The 17892-nt window shown below is 36.7% G+C and overlaps 1 protein-coding gene across 4 annotated transcripts in view; it reads left to right on the forward strand.

Annotated features, from left to right (window-relative positions):
• Nucleotides 1-17892, forward strand: part of LOC139975637 (uncharacterized) — a 51427-nt gene that overhangs the window by 25616 nt on the left and 7919 nt on the right. For 2 of the 4 annotated variants that reach the window (XM_071983706.1, XM_071983709.1), the window contains 7 exons: nucleotides 945-1193; nucleotides 1595-1609; nucleotides 7946-8031; nucleotides 9729-9834; nucleotides 10639-11861; nucleotides 14844-14918; nucleotides 15725-15829. In XM_071983706.1, the coding sequence (XP_071839807.1) occupies nucleotides 945-1193; nucleotides 1595-1609; nucleotides 7946-8031; nucleotides 9729-9834; nucleotides 10639-11861; nucleotides 14844-14918; nucleotides 15725-15829 (1859 nt within the window). The remainder of the gene's footprint in view (nucleotides 1-944; nucleotides 1194-1594; nucleotides 1610-7945; nucleotides 8032-9728; nucleotides 9835-10638; nucleotides 11862-14843; nucleotides 14919-15724; nucleotides 15830-17892) is intronic. The other 2 variants (XM_071983707.1, XM_071983708.1) reach the window with 2 other exon arrangements.

The following is a 17892-nucleotide window of genomic DNA, read 5'->3' on the forward strand; positions in this document are numbered from 1 at the left end:
TGGATGTAGGGATTGGTAGAGGGAGTGGCAGGGGAGGGGAGGGGATAGGAGAGGGCTTAGTAGGGGAGAGGAAGGGGTGATATGATACACACGTACACTATGATATCTTCAAGGTTGTAAATTGACATTGTGAAGCATGACATGTGGTGAAGAGGGGAGAGGGGAAGGAAGGGAAGTGTATATCTGAGGAAAGCTATGTATTTGCACTATAGGATCTGTATGGCTGTGAATGTGTTATCCTGTAGTAAAGTCATATTATGGTGAGGATGTGGGGGGGGGAGGGGAGGTGGACTACCATATAGCCAGTAGCACTTTAAATGCATGGACATGCCAGCAGTTTTGTTTGTTTACAAAGAATTGTGAAAATGATGCTGGTTGTTTTGGTTAACTATGATTAAATTGTCATTCACAAAAGTTTCAAATATTCTGTTGTAACAAGGTCAGAAACAAAAAGGGAATTTTTTTCCTCAAAGTTTTGTTTGTTTGTACTGGTCATGTATACCACAGTGAGTACAGCTGCAACTATTTGGTTATTTGGGGAAGACATTTCATCAAGCCTCCATAACCAATTGACATCTGGCACTAGTATGCAAATTCTTGTTCTTAGTTTTAAGTAAAACTGGCAGAAAGGTGATCAATTTTGTCAGACTTTACAATTTAAGCTTAAATAATTTTGATTTTAACCAAGAACAAAGACAAAAACAGTTACGTCACGCTATCATGTAGAACATAGGTGAATGTAGGTGCAATCACTTTGCATATTTCAAGAAGCTCCTGTGCTAGATAGGGAATATCAGGCCCTCTGACTTTTGTATATATATTTATGTACACAGGCTTTTCACAGCAGATATGCACTCTGTTTTGACAATTTCTTCCCCTCATATTTTTTAATGATATTCTTTTTTTTAAATTTCTGATGTGGTGTCCGTCGTTCCTCTCCACAGGTAGAAGAAATCAATGCCATTGTCAGCAAAGCCTTCAAAGTTGCTTACGCCAGCATCCGCAGTAAGAGACAGTTTGTTCGATTGGTCAACGAGCTGAACAAGGAACAGGAAGAATACCAAACACAAGTCCAGAAATACATCGAAGCGAAGGAAGACCAGAGGGTGAACCCAGAAGAATTATCCGAGAAACTACCGTTAATCTCTCCCGATAGAGTTCGAGGCGTCGGCGTCGGCCAGAGCCGAGTCTGGGTAAGAAAGTCGGTCCATCTACGGACATTAATTACTTACTCTCTACAGACTAAGCTTGCTAGCCGTACGCTCTCTCTTCAAGGTGATGATGTACGTAAAACTTGTGTGCTGCGTTCTGTGTCTAGATCTGGTTTCTAGGGCCATCTCGGTAACTTCTAGGCAGCTACTTTAATCTTTGTTAACACATTGATGCACCTTGAACAAGGAAGTCTTAGCTAGCATTAATTCAGACAGTTGGAGCCGATGATGAAGACACGTTGCATCTCATTTGCCACCTCGGTGGTTGAGTAAAATAACACAGATTAAAAAAATTGTTCATCCCTAACGTCAGTGTCACTATTTAAGCAGATGTTCGTCTCGTCGTACGATGTCATTATCTCTGTTTTGTTTCATTTTTGCAGAAAACTGACAGATTAGTAAGTACAGTTATAAATTAAGGGAGGCTTCATCCCTTGAAATGAACATCTGCCAACTTTTGTCTCCTTTCATGTGCACATTCTGAAAAGCATTAAGAGCAGCATTTCTTGTTTTTATTCCACTTCAAGTATCGCTTACACAACATTGACAGTGTCAAACAATCTCATTTCAGATTTATTTCGCTCCTCGCTTACCTGTCTCCCCACAACCTTAGCACTCTCATTCTACCATGTCTAGAATAAGGAACTGGTAACCTTTTGACGCTGCACCCTCTATGACAATGCCCTTTCCTTCTCATTCTACCACCCAAAGTGTCTACATTGTTCATTTTTAGTGGATGTATTATCTACTTAATTCGATCGGAATGGTGTCCTAGAATCCGTGTTTGGTATTTACTGGAAGAAGAAATACTTTGACTCTTTGTGTCCAGCCCAATAAGTAGTATCGAATGATAGTGTTCATAGTATCAGCAAAAATAGTACCAGAAAAAAGTGCAAGTTTTTTTTCTTAAAGCAGCATTCATGATTATTTTCCTTTGTTAAACGCTTAAAATAAAACTGTTAGCAAACTGCATATCCACAAAAGAGCCTGTGTAAGAAACTTTTTGTATTAGGCTCGTGATTCCACCACACTTGAAATTTTCAGATGACAAGCTTAAATCAGTTCTTTTTTCTTCTCGGTGTTTGTTTGCTTTGTTTCCATTTTCCTTTGCGCTTACAAATTTTTGTATCAGGTGCTAGATAAATATTATTTATAACATTATTATGATTATGGTTGAATTCAGCTTAAAAATTTGCACTAGGGAAGCTCACATGTTCTATCACAGTATCAAGTATTAGATCATATGCTAAGCTCCTTTAAGCAACTTTTGGGGTTTCATTCAACTTCAAGAATCATACTTAATGGCTTACACAATATTTACAGTATCAAGCAAGATCATTTTTCTAATCTTATTTTAATGCAGCATTTTTGTATTCATTCAATTTCTAATAAAATATTTGTTTAGAAAGCAAGGCTTCAATATCATCGAATTTTGGTTACCCCCATTGATGAAATATCTGGCAATAATCTGGGAAAAAAGCTCGGTCATTAAACGATTTCCTCAATTTTTTCACAAGCAAAAACTTTTAATTTCTTAGTTGCAGAAGTGATGTCATCATTCTGTGCGGCTTCCTTACAAACGCTTGAAGAATGACCATCATATCAAAGTAATATTGGGATATAAATACTCCCTAATATTAAAATTAAAAGATATAGCTAAAACCTTTCCCATAACTGAAACATTTCTACAGTAGCAGTAGGAAAGGTCAGAAAAATACTTTTCTTTTTTAAATTTAATTTTTTTTTTATGCTAAACAGTATTTAAATCATTTACCACAGAATTACAAATCAGATGCCAACTAACTCTGGTTTGTTCTCCTGAGGTAACTGGTTTGAATCCTGTTTAATCCCAAACTTTCGTTATCACATAATTTTGTTATAAATTTCCAAGTCATCTTTCCATTGGTTATTTAACTTTTCTTCTTTTTTTCTTGGCAACATTGACAATTTCTTTAAAGATATCTTAAGAAAGGAAAAAAAAAAATCAAGAAAATGTATAAATTTTACACTGCTGATAATAACAAACTTTGAATGAAAAGGATTCAATCTGATGTCTTGGAAAGCAGAAATCTTATCCTAAATAATGTGTCAATAAGTTCTGTCATCAAAGAGAGGCTTTTTTAATGCAATAGGTTCTATTATGTGAGTCATAAGCTTTCCATATGGCAAAATAGTTTGTGTTCTCGATAATAATAATAATAATAAACCTCTAAGTAGGCTCATGAAATTATTTTGGCTCTGCTAATCGGATTGGGAGAGTGGAAAACCTATCAATCAACTATTTTGTCCTGGGAATTAAAACCAGGTCTTGTAAAGAATTAGTACATTTTGTTGTCAACCACAGATCTGGGTTGAGCTGCATGGAAGGTTCAGGATCTAAGCTCTTGCAGGTCGTCTCTGACGTAAAGTTGTAATCTCCGTTAACAATCCAGGATATTGGCTGTGAGAACATTTTATCTAGCATGTATTGCTGTCGAGAGAGGATGCATCGTAGGTCAACGACCAAATTTGTTTATGAACACGTTCTCTTCTCTTAGTGCTTGTAATGACTGGCTGTAATTGAAACATAATCTAATTATACTTTGAGCAAATAATTTGTTAGAGTATCTAGATAACTTTAGGCATATACACTAGAGCAGAGCAATATAGTGTTATGGGAAACACACCCTAGTGGTGTTAAGATGAAATGGCTTAAGTAGTGTGTTAATTGAGTGTCATGAATTGTTAGTTTCCTGTACAGTATCACATTATTTTTGTAGGTAGATTGATGGGCTTTCAGCTTTGTGTTTGTGTGTGTGTGTGCATAGTATGACCTAGCTCAATATAGCTTATAACCCACTGTAAATTACAGCACGTATATACCGTAATCCTTGAGAGGTCAAGGTTGAAAATATCAATGACAGTCATTGTCATTTCTGTCATTGTCAAATGTAAATTGCTGTGTGCACAGAGTGTTAAACCTTTTGTGATGCTTTACCAAACTTTAGAGAGAAAAAAAGGTCTCAAATGTTTCAACTGTGGAGCTAACAAAAGCACAATTGAAGAGATAGTGACACAAAACATGTACCAGCTGGTACCTGTGCCCTCTGATTGAATTTTTTACTTGTTGGTAGACGCTAGTGGTATATCAATAATTACAGCGTCACATTATGGTGCCTTCAAACAGGACTTTAGTCTGGTGTTTTGAGGAAGGGGGCAGTGTGAATAGCCTATTACATTGCAGGGATGGAAGAAGGAGAGATAGAGAGGGAGAGGAAGGTGTGGGGGAGGGGGGGTTGTAGCAGATATAAGTTCTAATTTTTAAAGGGTGGTCATAAGCAGCATCTTTATCAGCTATTGTGGCACAGAATTATCTCCGAGGGTTTATTCTCACCTAGGGAAGGTTGGCGTAAGAGTCAACCTAGCGGTCAGCATTATTTTGGTAACTACAGTATGGAGCACAGTGGAGATAGTAACATGTAGCATGCCAGAACTGTTACCATGGCATTGTCTGTGATGTAAATGCAATTTGTGGTTTTGAAACCAAATTCAAGGACAAAGATCAGATTATAATTTGACAGATTTGTGATGTTGGAGTGGGGGTTGACATGGGGGGTGGTGGGGGGGGAAAGACACCAAGATTAATATTGAAACTGAGTCGAAAGGATCATTGTGCTTTGATAGGAAAGACAGCATTATTTACATAAATTATACCCAAACTGGTGAAGATGACGAAAGTTATTGACAAAATGAAAGAAAAATGCAAGCTCAAAAGATTTGATTGATAAAGCTAAGTAAATATTATGAACAAGACACATGTTAATAGTAATACTTCAGGCTTGCATTGTTACATTGTGGACTGCACATTAAACAGCTTGGTATTAGAGTACTAGGTCTTGCTAACAAATCTTAAAGTCACTGAGTCACCAAAAAATAACAGCAGACTGGAGGGAGACAGTTTATTGAAAGAGTAAAATACAACTGAAATCACACACTGATCAAACAGATTGTCCATGAACACTTAACTTGATTAAATTTTGAGATAACAAGTTCACCCAACCAGGTCTGTGATATTTTCATAACTACTATCAAACAAATTAAAGAGTAAAAGGTCCTTGTGGCCTACTTGTTTAAAACCTCTCGTCATCTTATAAATAAAAATTTGGATAACACTCCAACAAGTGAGTGGGCATTATATCGATAGCCTGCCCCTTGTACCACATCACTGTTGTCATGGCAACTGAATTATGTGAAAGGGCGGCAATGACGATACAGATAATAAGCATCAAAAACTCTTTTCAGTGGAAACGAAAACGTTTGGAACTTCTTTGATTGGATACATAAGAAGTATAACAGACTGTGACTTCTGTGGTGTTCCGTCTGGATCTGTCTGGTTACGTCTGAGCGTCTGGTTAAAAAAAACACCTCAAACCCAGTATCCAAAGCTCAAAGTGTCCGAAAACGTCTGAGGTAAAGTTTACTAGCCTAAAAGGAACAAAAGAGTGGAGTGTTTACCTAGAGCATTTGTGGTCACACGGCCGCGACTATTCCTCAGCGTGATAACAATAGTCTGTAAGGATTACAAGTTCACTGACAAAACCCAGTGCAGAAATGTTCACTTACTATCATCTTTGATTGACGTTGGTAAATATTCAATACCAGTTCGTTTTCTCCAACTTTGCTAAGATGTGAAAATATAAAATTATGAAATTTTAAGCCTATTACGTAATCAATGGCGGCTTACTGTGTACTATGGTGAGGCCTTGGGAGCCAATTTTCAAAGACAGCGTATTCAGTCCAACAGGAAGCGGTTAACTTAAAAATTGATTAATATTAGATAGTTTTGAAGGTACTGAATAATATAAATTGTTTTTGTTATTCCTTTAATGTTTTCCTTTTTTTTATGTCATTTGCAAACTTGTAGTGATTTTAGCCTGTTAAATTGGATGTCATTGATGCAGTGGCAATCTTCAAGGCTTTTATTGATGATCGGTCAGTCGTACTTGAAATACTTGGTCAACAAAGCTCCACAGAAATGCTGAAAATATTGCATATTAAAATTTAAAACTTTTTTCAAGTTGTGTCACATATCCAAAGACAAAGTTCAGACCATTTGCCTTCTTAGACGTTAAAGAATGAATTTTCCGCAAATGATACAATTTTTAGCTCAAGGTTACAACATGTACAGTACATGTATTCAGATTGATAATTGTAACAGTTATGTACTATAAGCTAGTGGCACAAATTTAAATATAAAAATTGTCAACAGTGCCATGTCAATTTGAACTTTCACGCTGTTTATTAAGAGAAAGCGAAACTCTGCAAACTTGAATATTATTATTATTATTATCTCACGTCAATGTGTATACGCTTTGAATGTATTTTCAAGCAGGAAGGAAACATTAAATGAGTCGGGGGTGTATTACAGAGCAAAATAAGGAGAAACTTTTCCTTCCGTTAAAACAGATACACAAGCTATTATTTTCTTTTGAGGGTCATTATTATGGTCAGAAACTCTTTTAAAAAATAAACACAGATATGTTTTTTTTCAAAACAAGGGTAAAGGTTGTCACCAGTCATGGAATATAATGTGCAAACTGTTATTTATTAAGGGGCTTAGAAAATGGATGTAAGTATATCCAAACCCCTGTCCCCCCCCTCCCTTCCTGGGTGAACATTCTTGGAATTATCCATTTCGTATGAGTCCGGTCGTATCTGTCCTTTGCCCTGGCCAAAATAATGAAAATGATGAAAGGAACTTGGATGAAAAGGTCTTTCTGGATTTGGAGCTTTGGTGATCAAAGTTGTATTTCTTCTTTGATGGGGATTTAAGAATTGCGGAAATGTGAAGATATTTATCTGCTTCACTAAACGAGTCTTCCAGTAAACGCTTTTTCAAACGTTAATATCTACATACACTACTGTAGAACGAAATGAAAACGTGTTCTAGATGATCAATTTTAATATTCACATTTTTCAGTGTTTCTTGATCAAGTTTGCATCTGATGTAACATACATTTCTTAACCTTCTTTAGTTTAAAATCAGAGAAATCTCATGAAGTATCATGAAAGAAAACATTTTTTTGCTGAATGACCAATTTTAATATTTCACATTTTTCAGTGTTTCTTGATCAAGTTTGCACCTGATGTAGCATACATCTCTTGATTCTTTTCACCTTCCTTAGCTTTATCGCAGAGAAATGTCACGAAACATGGTTGATTAATGGTGCAAGGCCCAATAATGGTGCAAGGCCCAATAATGTATTTGCTATTTAGAAAAAGAAGTTAACAGCTCTAGTGTTTTTTTTTACAACTGTGCGCAATTTGCTTCACATATTTTTCAAATCAGCTTATTAAATTTCATGTTTTAAATCTACAAAGTCCTGGAAAACTTTTTCGACCATTTTGAAATGATCTCTATCGGGTGACCATACCTTTTGTTATCACTTCAAAGGCTTCATGCCAGTTATTTACACTGTTACACACTCACACTACTATTGATGTATAACATGGGTGTGCTACCTCATATGAGGCTAGATCGATGTAAAACTTTGATAAGCTCTGAAGAACATCTAACTTGGAAAATGAGGAAGTTAACCGACAGTAAAGATTGACGGGAAGGAAGTTCGCAAAGTAACTGTCGTAAAAAAGATAGGATATATTTCCCCCTCCTGTTTTAAATGGTGAAAATGTGGAGTATATTTAAAACATGATAATTGCTTAATTCTTTCTGTTCTGTTTCAACCTTTTTGTAGGCGAAGCAGATCGCTGGTAGAGTAAGCCATAAACAGCCCTACATCCACCAAACAGAGGAAGGAGAAAATAATCACTTTACTTACAGGTAATTGATGTCACGCTGCGGTCACTTAAAACTTAAGTGGCATAATTGAGAATTCCCCTTCTGACAAGTGTCGATAGGATACTATTATACGGTACTACTGTACCTCGCCAAGATTGTTTTAACTATCTCTGCCAGATGCGTTCTGTCACAGGTTTCATACATTTGTGTGCTGAATGTCATTGGTAAAAGTGTATACGGAATCCACTCCATGCCACGTCCCGCTAGCCGGAGTATTGTTTTTATATTTTCTGAGTTGTCGGGCTCTTTGGTTGGTTGCATTAACAAAGGGAAAAGAACTGTAGTAGTTTTTAATGTCCTCTGCAGTTAATAGCCCTCTCTTGTGGACATAACTATAATCTTTTGAGCAAAACCCCACAGTTGGCATTGACTCGACGTTGAAAGTGGCATAAAACTGGAAGTTCTAAATGGTACTGTTGCACCATCACTGTCAGTTTGGAAGTACATACAAGCTTTAAGAGTGTGCAGTGTGTTCGCTGTCCTGTTTGATCCCGCTAGTCCAACAGTTATTGGTTTGCGGTTTTTGCTTTGCTGTAGTCAACTCAGTTTCAATGGTCGGATGTGGTACATGATCGGACTAGATTCATGTTTTATCTGAGTGGATTCATGTTTTATCTGACTTGATTCATGTTTATCTGACTGGATCCATGTTCACCTGACTGGATTCATGTTTATCATGGAGTAAGGATACCTGTCTTTTTTTTTATACTTTAAATCAAACTTATTTGTTAGCTGTTGAACAGATGCAAAGGGAATATGAAAATGAGGGGAGGGGGCGAGAGAGGGGGGCGGGGAAGATATTAAATATTCAGGAGAGAAATTTTTACCACAGTTAGTGGTAACCGTAAAGCTACCTGTTGGAATTGTCGCAGCAAAACTGTCTTAAGTTATTTTCCACTGACCTAACAAATGTAGATTTATGGATGTTACTTTGAAAACATTTGAAAATATTTTTATTGAGTTGGAGTTTCTTTATCCGTTTGCAACTACTTGTGTAGTCAAGTGTGTAGTCCTTCTTTTGGATCAAGTCACTTTCGATAGCTAGATGTGAGAAGTGAATTTAACCAGATTTCCAAAAGGATGGGAGATCGTGGAAGAGGTTGTAAAGGAAAATGTTATGTTTAGATTCACTAGAGACTTTGTGTTTCAATCACAACAAGACAGTGGGTGGGAAGGGAAGGTGGGGGTGGTGGTGAGTGAGGATGACCAGTTCACTCTTACTGTTTAAGAAAATTTTTGCCTCCTGGTGACTTTCACCAAGATGTTAGACAACGTAATTGTCAGTTCAAACAGATTTCATAACAAGAGTTGAAAGCAAAGACATTTTTAAGTTTAATTATGGAGCTTGTAATATATATATACTGTAAGAATAAGATTTAGTTAATGATTTGTGATAGAGTAGATATGGCCATTAAATTGGACAAAATCTCACGAATTGTTTATCAGGGACGTAGGTTTTGTTTGGTTCCACTCAAGAAGGGGAGAAAGTGTATAAACAGTATTGCAAATATTTCCATTACAGGGATGTGTTGCTAGCATGACTGGGTAACCTAATCGTTTTTTTATCTGCCGATCCATGGAAAACAGCATTTTTAATATTTGTCTATGATGTGTTCCCTCCTAGTTTCCTTTTTATCGGTCTGATTCATCCTTTTTCTGTCTCTTATATATTTTTTTAGCTCCAATGAGGTTTTCTCAGACGAAGAGGGTACAAGTCAAGAATCTGGTTCCAAACCCTCGGCGCCTCCATTATCGATAGGGGAATCCCAAGGACAACAGGAGGTGGTATGTATCTAAAATAGCAAATATCATTATTTTAATTCGCCAGCCATTCTGTAATCCTAAAGTCTTTTTTGCTTATTAGTAGCATTAAATATGTCTGTCTGTCGATTTGTCTGTCTGTCTGGATTATCATGTTTCGGTAATATTAGATGCACTGCAGCAAACAGGAAATGACTGAAACACTACTCTGATTCCACATCAAGAAGCCAAATTATTACCAAGTAAAAATTCTCTCTCAATTTTAGTTGTCTTGAGGAAGAAAGGTAAGATTCTGTATATCACAGAATGTCAAAACCAAGGAGCAGACTCTGGAGAGGATCACAGTGTTTTGACAGTTTCACTTTGAAATTTCATTTCTACACTTGCTAGATTCTTAGTGGTAGACATCATTGGTATTGTACAACAGTTCATAAAGTCTAACAGAAATGTTAACCAATTGAAAGCATTACCTTATAGTCTCTCAAATGTTTTTATATATTTTTATTTTTGTTTTTATATTTATTTTTAATTTTAATTTTAATTTTAATTTTAATTTTAATTTTAATTTTAATTTTAATTTTAATTTTAATTTTAATTTTAATTTTAATTTTAATTTTAATTTTAATTTTAATTTTAATTTTAATTTTAATTTTAATTTTAATTTTAATTTTAATTTTAATTTTAATTTTAATTTTAATTTTAATTTTAATTTTAATTTTATTTTAATTTTTATTTTTATTTTAATAATTTTATTTTAATTTTAATTTTAATTTTAATTTTTTTAATTTTAATTTTAATTTAATTTTTTTTTTGTATTTCCTGATAAAGCTCACGAAACAAACACAGAAATCCAAGCAGCTTCCACCGGCACCATACTATGAGGCCCAATTGAGCAATAATTGGGAAACAATGGGTGTCATACCACCATCGGGTATCTCCGTGGTACCAGAGGCAGAAGGTGATCAGGCCTGTCACATTCTGCTACAGAATGAGCTGCTTCCTCCCGCTTTGGCCGCCCAGTCGGGTCCCACAACTCAGGTCAACGGCAGAGCCACGGGGCAGATACTCCTGCAGGACTCCAGCGTGCCACCTCCCTTCAATTACAACCCGCGAGAGGATGGGAGGGACGAGGGCCGCAGCCGGAGGAGCTCTCGCGAGGAACTGGATGGCGACGGGTACCCGTTAGAGGACGACATGGAAGACACGGTTTGTCTGCTGACCCAGGGAGAGGAAGACGACGAGGATTTCAGATATCAGATGAAATGTGCAGAACAATTTATCAATGCCATCGGTGACATTGAATCCACAGATGATGAGCTGGAGTACCCCTATAGGCGTGAAATGTGGTCTGAAGATGAAGATAATGAAGAAGAGGAACAGAGATTGACCACTCCAACAGAACCGTTAACGGAATCAGAGAAGAGAGAAAAACTTATCAAAGCTAACTATGCAATCCCCGGACCTCCCACGAGGGCAATCTTCGCTTGCGATCCTTACCCATCGGGAGGCGCCCAGCGGGCGGACGGACATCCCGAACGTCCGAGCGAGTCGAAGGCCATACCCGAGTTAGAGGACGGTGCACCGTACCAGAGGCTCGGCTACTCGCCCCCGAAGCCAACGTCCAGACTGAAGAATACCAGAAACTCGGTCATAAAAGACTCTGAACCGCAGGAGAAAGAAAGATCGAAAAGGCACAAAAATTCCACAGAAACTGAGCAAAATGACTCGAACGAAGCAACTCCGATCAGACCAAAGCAACTTCAGGTTGATTGTCATCGGAGGGAACTGAGCAAGAGTGCGGAGGAACTGAGCACAAGGTCAAAGGTCAACGGGGACGCAGGCAAATGCCAATCAGAGGGCACCGCGTCCAGGCTGCTGTCCCCGATGTCTGATAACAAAGAAAACTACCCTCATTCGTATCACAGCAATAACGAAAGAAGGAAGAGGGCGCCGGGTCACGTCAATCACAAGGTGGAGATTGAGATAGGTCAATTCAAGGTCAAGAAGACTGCGACATCACAGCGAGGCTCTGTCCCTCCTCTACCTCCAAGGTTTGTTATATTGTCTTATCATTTCGTCTTAGCAAGCATTGCTGAATTGTTCCTTTTACCATTTATTGGCTATTTGGAAATGTTAAAAAATGGAATATTTCACACTGTCTGCTTGTTATAACCGTAGATGTATTTGTTCGAATCTCGCTAGCTCTACGTAGCTTTTAGCCGAAAGAGGGATTATGTATTGACATTTATCTATGTTGTCATGATCCCATCATGAAACTAACCAAGGAAGGCAAACCTCTTATTTTAACCCATAAATGGAAATCTTCACTTTGGGCCAACCGTCAGTGTATGTTTCTATGGTGAAGAAGTTCATTTTATGTTGCACTGCTCCCCAAAGCTGCTGTACTTAATCTCTCTTCAGCTGATAGGGTCTTCATGTTCGGTGTTTTTATAGCCTCTTGATTATGCTCTTGCTCCAGTGTGGTTTAACACTGTTGAGTTTTAAAAGCAGTACCCTTGAGGCTGAGCTTACATTGTACATATAATTGCATTAATGCTACAAAACTAATATGTGCATCAGTTTCACAGCCTAGCCTACTTTGCATATAAGTATCAGGGTGGAAGATCTTTACAGCTAGTATTTGGATGGGCTAATAACCAGCTAGTTTGTTACCCATTTTAAATAAGATTAGTTTTAAAAATCTGAAATCTCGAAGTACCTCGTTGGCATTAATTGGTCAGCAATTTTACTAACTCTCCCCAAAAACACACTCCAAAGAACACTGAAATTCATCTAATGACTAAGTCTCCTTCCTAGATTCTTTCACCAAATGGTAGATTAAAATGAGTGAGTTCATTTCCTGATTCCATTTGCCCCTCAATTGTTTGTCACTCAGACACTTTCTCTTGTTGGGAAAATTTCAAAACGGGCTACTTTTACTTTCATTATTTGAAACCGTGGACTAATCAAGCTATTGAATAATATTGCTGTGGGATTTTAGTTTTGGCTAGCAGGAAGACAAAAGCTGATAAAAAAGGAACTTGTTGTACCTTGAATGACGTGCGGGTAAATGTTTCATTGTCCCACACACACTTTGTTTGTTTACTTAACGTCTGTTGCCTCTCGGACTGCGTAGTTCTCTTTAAGGTTAAAAATGAATAAAACAAGAGCAAGAGTTTAATTGTTAGGAGTGACAGTGTATGTCAATATTAATTTTGCCTGCATTTGCATTTTTTTGTTTATTAAAATGTATATAAAATGAAATTCAGAGGTTGGGGGCTGCTAATTAAACTCAACAGTCATATATGCCCCGTTAACTTAGGGGCTTGAATTACTAATACTCTTTTTGATATCATGGTGTGCCAAAGGGGACTTGGACTTCTAATTGAGACAATGATATGCCCTGGCTAACTAGAGGGCTGTGACTATTGAAACAAGTTACCACTGACCTGGTAACAAAGAGGTGCGACATTTTTTTATGCAAAGGACCATAGTGTCCTGGTAACCATGGGAACTTAGACTTCTAGTACAAACATCCATAGTTCCCGGCAACCCAGAGGACTGACTTAATTGTACAAGTAACCAGCAACCCGGTAAACCAGAGGACCGTTGACTTTATAGTATAAGTAACCAGAATCACAGTAACCCAGAGGTCTGGTACTTGCAAAGGAACTTAATGCAAAGGAAAATAATATCCTGGTAACCCTGGGGACTTTGACTGCTAATGCCAGTAGCCAGTGCCCTGGCATCCCAGAGGGTTGGTACTTCTAATGCAAAGGACCATAATGTATCGGTTACTAAGGTCTTTGACTATGAGGTGTGCTAATACAAGTTACCAGTGCCCAAGTAAGCTCAGAGGACAGTCTGGCACTAATGTAAAGGGACTATAACGCCCTGGTAACCCAGGGATCTTCGATTGTTAATAGAAGTTAAATCAAGAGTGCCCTGGGAACCCTTTGACTTCTATTGTGAGTAACCAGTGTCCCGGTAACCCAGTGAACCAATACTTGTAATGGAGAGGGCTATAATGCTTTTTATAACTCAAAGATTTTAACTACTAATACAAGCTACAAGGTCCTGGTATAAACTGTATGAATGATACTTCTAATGCAAAGAACCACATTACCATAGTAAGTCAATTACTTTGACTGCTAAATGCACTAACACAAGTTACCAGTGCCCTGGTATAAACTGTATGACTGGTACTCCTAATGCAAAGAACCACATTACCGTGGTAACCCAATTACTCGACTGCTAAATGTACTAATACAAGCTACCAGTGCCCTAGTATAAACTGTATGACTTGTTCTTCTAAAGCAAAGAACCACATTACCTTGGAAACCCAATTACTTTGACTGCTAAATGTACTAATACAAGCTACCAGTGCACTGTTATATCAGTTGCTTCAACTACTAATAACAAACACCATGATGACATGGCAACCGAGACTATTAATAAAAGTGGTGATTGGACCCTGATAACCCATACGGATATGACTCTTCATAAAATAAATCTCATTCTGTATCACTAATGAGGTAGTTGGCACAATTAATGACACAACTCTTGGGTCCATATTTTGATGTTACATAGCTATTAATCTTTTAGCTAGATTTGTGCAAAAGCATTATTAAAAGAAAACATGAAAGAATAGAAAATATTATAAGAAAGACTTGCTACTACAATTTAAATGCAGGCTCTGCATGGAAATAAACACTAAATTTTTGTTAGTGGCTCCAAAAAAAATGTTGTTGTGTGTTTACCAAACTTGTGTTCCAAGTTTAGTTGTTTTGCAAAAAAAAAAAAAATACTGCCTCAATCATTCACCAGCAATTTTGAGAGTCTTTATTTCATTGCAGTAGTTCTCACAAATGAAAAAAAAAACAATTCAAATAATGTTTTATTAAAAAGTATTAAAAATATAGTCTTTAATATCTAATAGAATAATTGTTATTACTGGAAATTTTTATCTTTGTGGTTAATTTAAGTATATTACAAAATTGATGCCAATGAAATCCTCAAAAATTGCCCAACAGACTGACAGATATACCGACAGACAGCGAGAAACAGACCGTGACTGGTCATGACACTGATGCTGACGATTCGGCAAAGTAAGGATAAAACATTTAAATATTACAAAATGTTGTCAGCAAATGATAAAAAAAATGTTATCTGCGGGAGGCAGTTAAGAGAATGAGGTTGTTGCCATTGAGCACATATGAAAAATGAAGACTATTCATAAGGCTGACTTTGAAGAGTATGTTGTTCCCCCCCCCACTTCCTACTCCACCCCTTCTCCTCACCCTCACTGTTTTGAGCTACGGCATGGTAGTGTCATAATGTAAACATTCTGTGAACAGAAAAAAAAAATTAGTAAACAATTTGTCCAAAGTTACCAATTATACCTCAAATGAAATGCCAGTTGGTCAAGCTAAGATATATATATAGATTATTTAACCAACTGAATTCTGTTATCCGCATTTCAGCATTCAGACACTTTACATATTGTATTAATCCTCTTTGTAGTATGGAAAGTTAAATTAAAAGAATGAGGCCGTTCCCATTGAGCACATATGAAGACTACTCATAAGGCTGACTTTGAAAGAGTATGTTGTTCCCCCCTTCCCACCCCATCCCTACTCCTCACCCCCAATGTTTTGAGCTATGGCATGGTAGTGTCATAATGTAAATATTCGGTGAACAGAATTTTTTTTTAGAAACAAATTTGTCCAAAGTTACCAATTATTCCTCGGAATAAAATGCCAGTTGGTCAAGCTAAGATATCCTGCTAGGTTTTTAATCAACTGAATTCTGTTAGAGACATTTCAGCATTGAGACACTTTGTCATATTGTATTAATCCTCATTTTAGTATGGAGAGTTTTATCAATTTATCCCTCTTTTTTCAATTTTTGACAGATCATCCTCCCTCCATCAGAAAGAACCAAGAAAACCGGAGCAGAATTCCAGAAGATCAGCCGAGTCGTTCACTCGTGCACCGTGGTTCAAAGCTGGCATTCCAAAGTAAGTCAGCGAAACTCAATGCACATTATTGTGAAAGAAACCTTTTCTTCCTTAAAACACTAAACTGTTAGTTGCACAAAAGTATCATACATGAAGGCCTATTATAATTTCTTCACATAAGTATCAAAATGTTAAACAATTTTCTCCATTAAAGGCAGTGATGACTCGCCCCAAACCGCGTACTGCCCTCTAAAAAAAGTTAACTTTCCGTTGCTTGCAAGTAAAGTTTTCTTCTTGTAGCTACAAAATGCAGACAGTAATGAAACGTCATACCTTGTTATCTTTTATCTAGACCTGAGATGTCCATCACTGCTATGTACACTGTGTTGTGGGTATTGACCGTAGCAGCATGTATCGACTGTATACTAGTATCTAATTATGGACGGTAGCAAGCTGTGTATGTATTTTCTGTGATCGATGGTGGTGTCTAACACTTCTGTTACACCTCATTCGAAACTAGGTCAGATTACCGGCATCAGACTTTTCTTTGTGCACGTCATCATCATTTCCTTTAATCAACTAAATCTGTATCTGTTCTCATTCACATCTCCAAATGCTGCAGTAACAATTTTTTACTGGCCTTTCTAATCCCGTGTAATCTTGGGAAAAAAAGAGACATTTCTATGAAAACTGATAAACTTGAATGAGCTGCTGTCTTTCCTGTCCTTTTTTATGTACAGAGACAAAAACTATAAGTCTATTATAAAATTCCAGCTTTATTTTATTTATTTATTTATTTATTTATTTTCTTTTTTTTTCATTTTATTTTTCTGTTCGAGATATCAGCTTGATTTTTTTTGAAAGAATTTGGTCAAATTAGTTTGGTAAATGGGAGCTAAGATGAAGATTACATGGATTAAATTAACAGCTGAATTATCTTTTGATTTGCGATAGCCTAAGAATGTTAATGTTCAAAACAAACTTTTTTAAATGGTAAACAAAATTTTGAAACCAACAACTATATGATTTCATGCCCTGTGCAACCAACTGAGGCATCAAGCTCTTACATGGTGGCAATCCTCATATAACCATTTCTGTGTTGGTGGGAGGGAGGAGAGGTGGGTTTTTGGCGGGTACCAGAAGCCATCGTACCCTGCATAGGAATCACCTCTAACTATTGCGTGATTTCTCAGTTGGAACATCCACCTGTCACCTGAAAGATTTAGCCTGTAACAAGAACACCTACATGGTTAATGTGCCTTGGTTTACCTCAATTTGCATGATAATGACAAAAAGTCATTACTAACAATTGACTTATGTTTTAAACACTGGCTGATTGCATCATATTGAGTGAAAAGAGAGATAACTTCGGAATCCATGTATTAGAATAATAAAACTACTATCTTGATCGACAAATTACGTCGGGTCTTACAGGGCCCTATAACTAAGTCGTTGTGATTTTAATGATCGACCACAACCAGTTGATTAACACATCTTCTTGTAAATTCTTCAAGAACAAGAACTATATTTTAACTATATTTTAAACAGACCTATCGATGGTTACTCAATATATAGATAGCGAAAGGTCAAACTGAGACACCCTTTTAGCTCAGTATATTTGAAGCCAACAATTCCATTACAGAGTAGCCTATGAACTTGATTCTGTTATCAACACTTTGTCATGTTAGTATTAATCACATGTAAAAAAGAAATTAAATTTTAACTTTTATTTGATACGATCCTTGGCTTGTCAAGCTATATTGAACAACATATTTGTTAAGAGATTTGTATCAACAGCAATTCAGGCAACTTCTTCAAAGCGCAATCCACCAAAATATTAAAATTTATGGAAATAAAATTGTGAAGTTTACAATTCTTTGTTTTATGTCATCATCATTCTCGTCTGATATTTTACAGTTTAGCGGAGAAAAATGTCTCCAAATTAATAATCCTTTTCTCAAACTCATTCTTCTGTTACCTGGTGGATGCTTTACAATTTTGCCGTAGCAGCATGTGGATCTAACTATTGCAAAAATATATTGATAAGTTTTCTTAATATATGAGTTTGTATAAAAGTGAATAAAGTTTTTCAGTATATAGCTTTCCCAAGTTACTGCCGATCA

Source organism: Apostichopus japonicus, chromosome 11 (genome assembly GCF_037975245.1).
Source record: "Apostichopus japonicus isolate 1M-3 chromosome 11, ASM3797524v1, whole genome shotgun sequence".
Lineage (NCBI taxonomy): Eukaryota > Metazoa > Echinodermata > Holothuroidea > Aspidochirotida > Stichopodidae > Apostichopus > Apostichopus japonicus.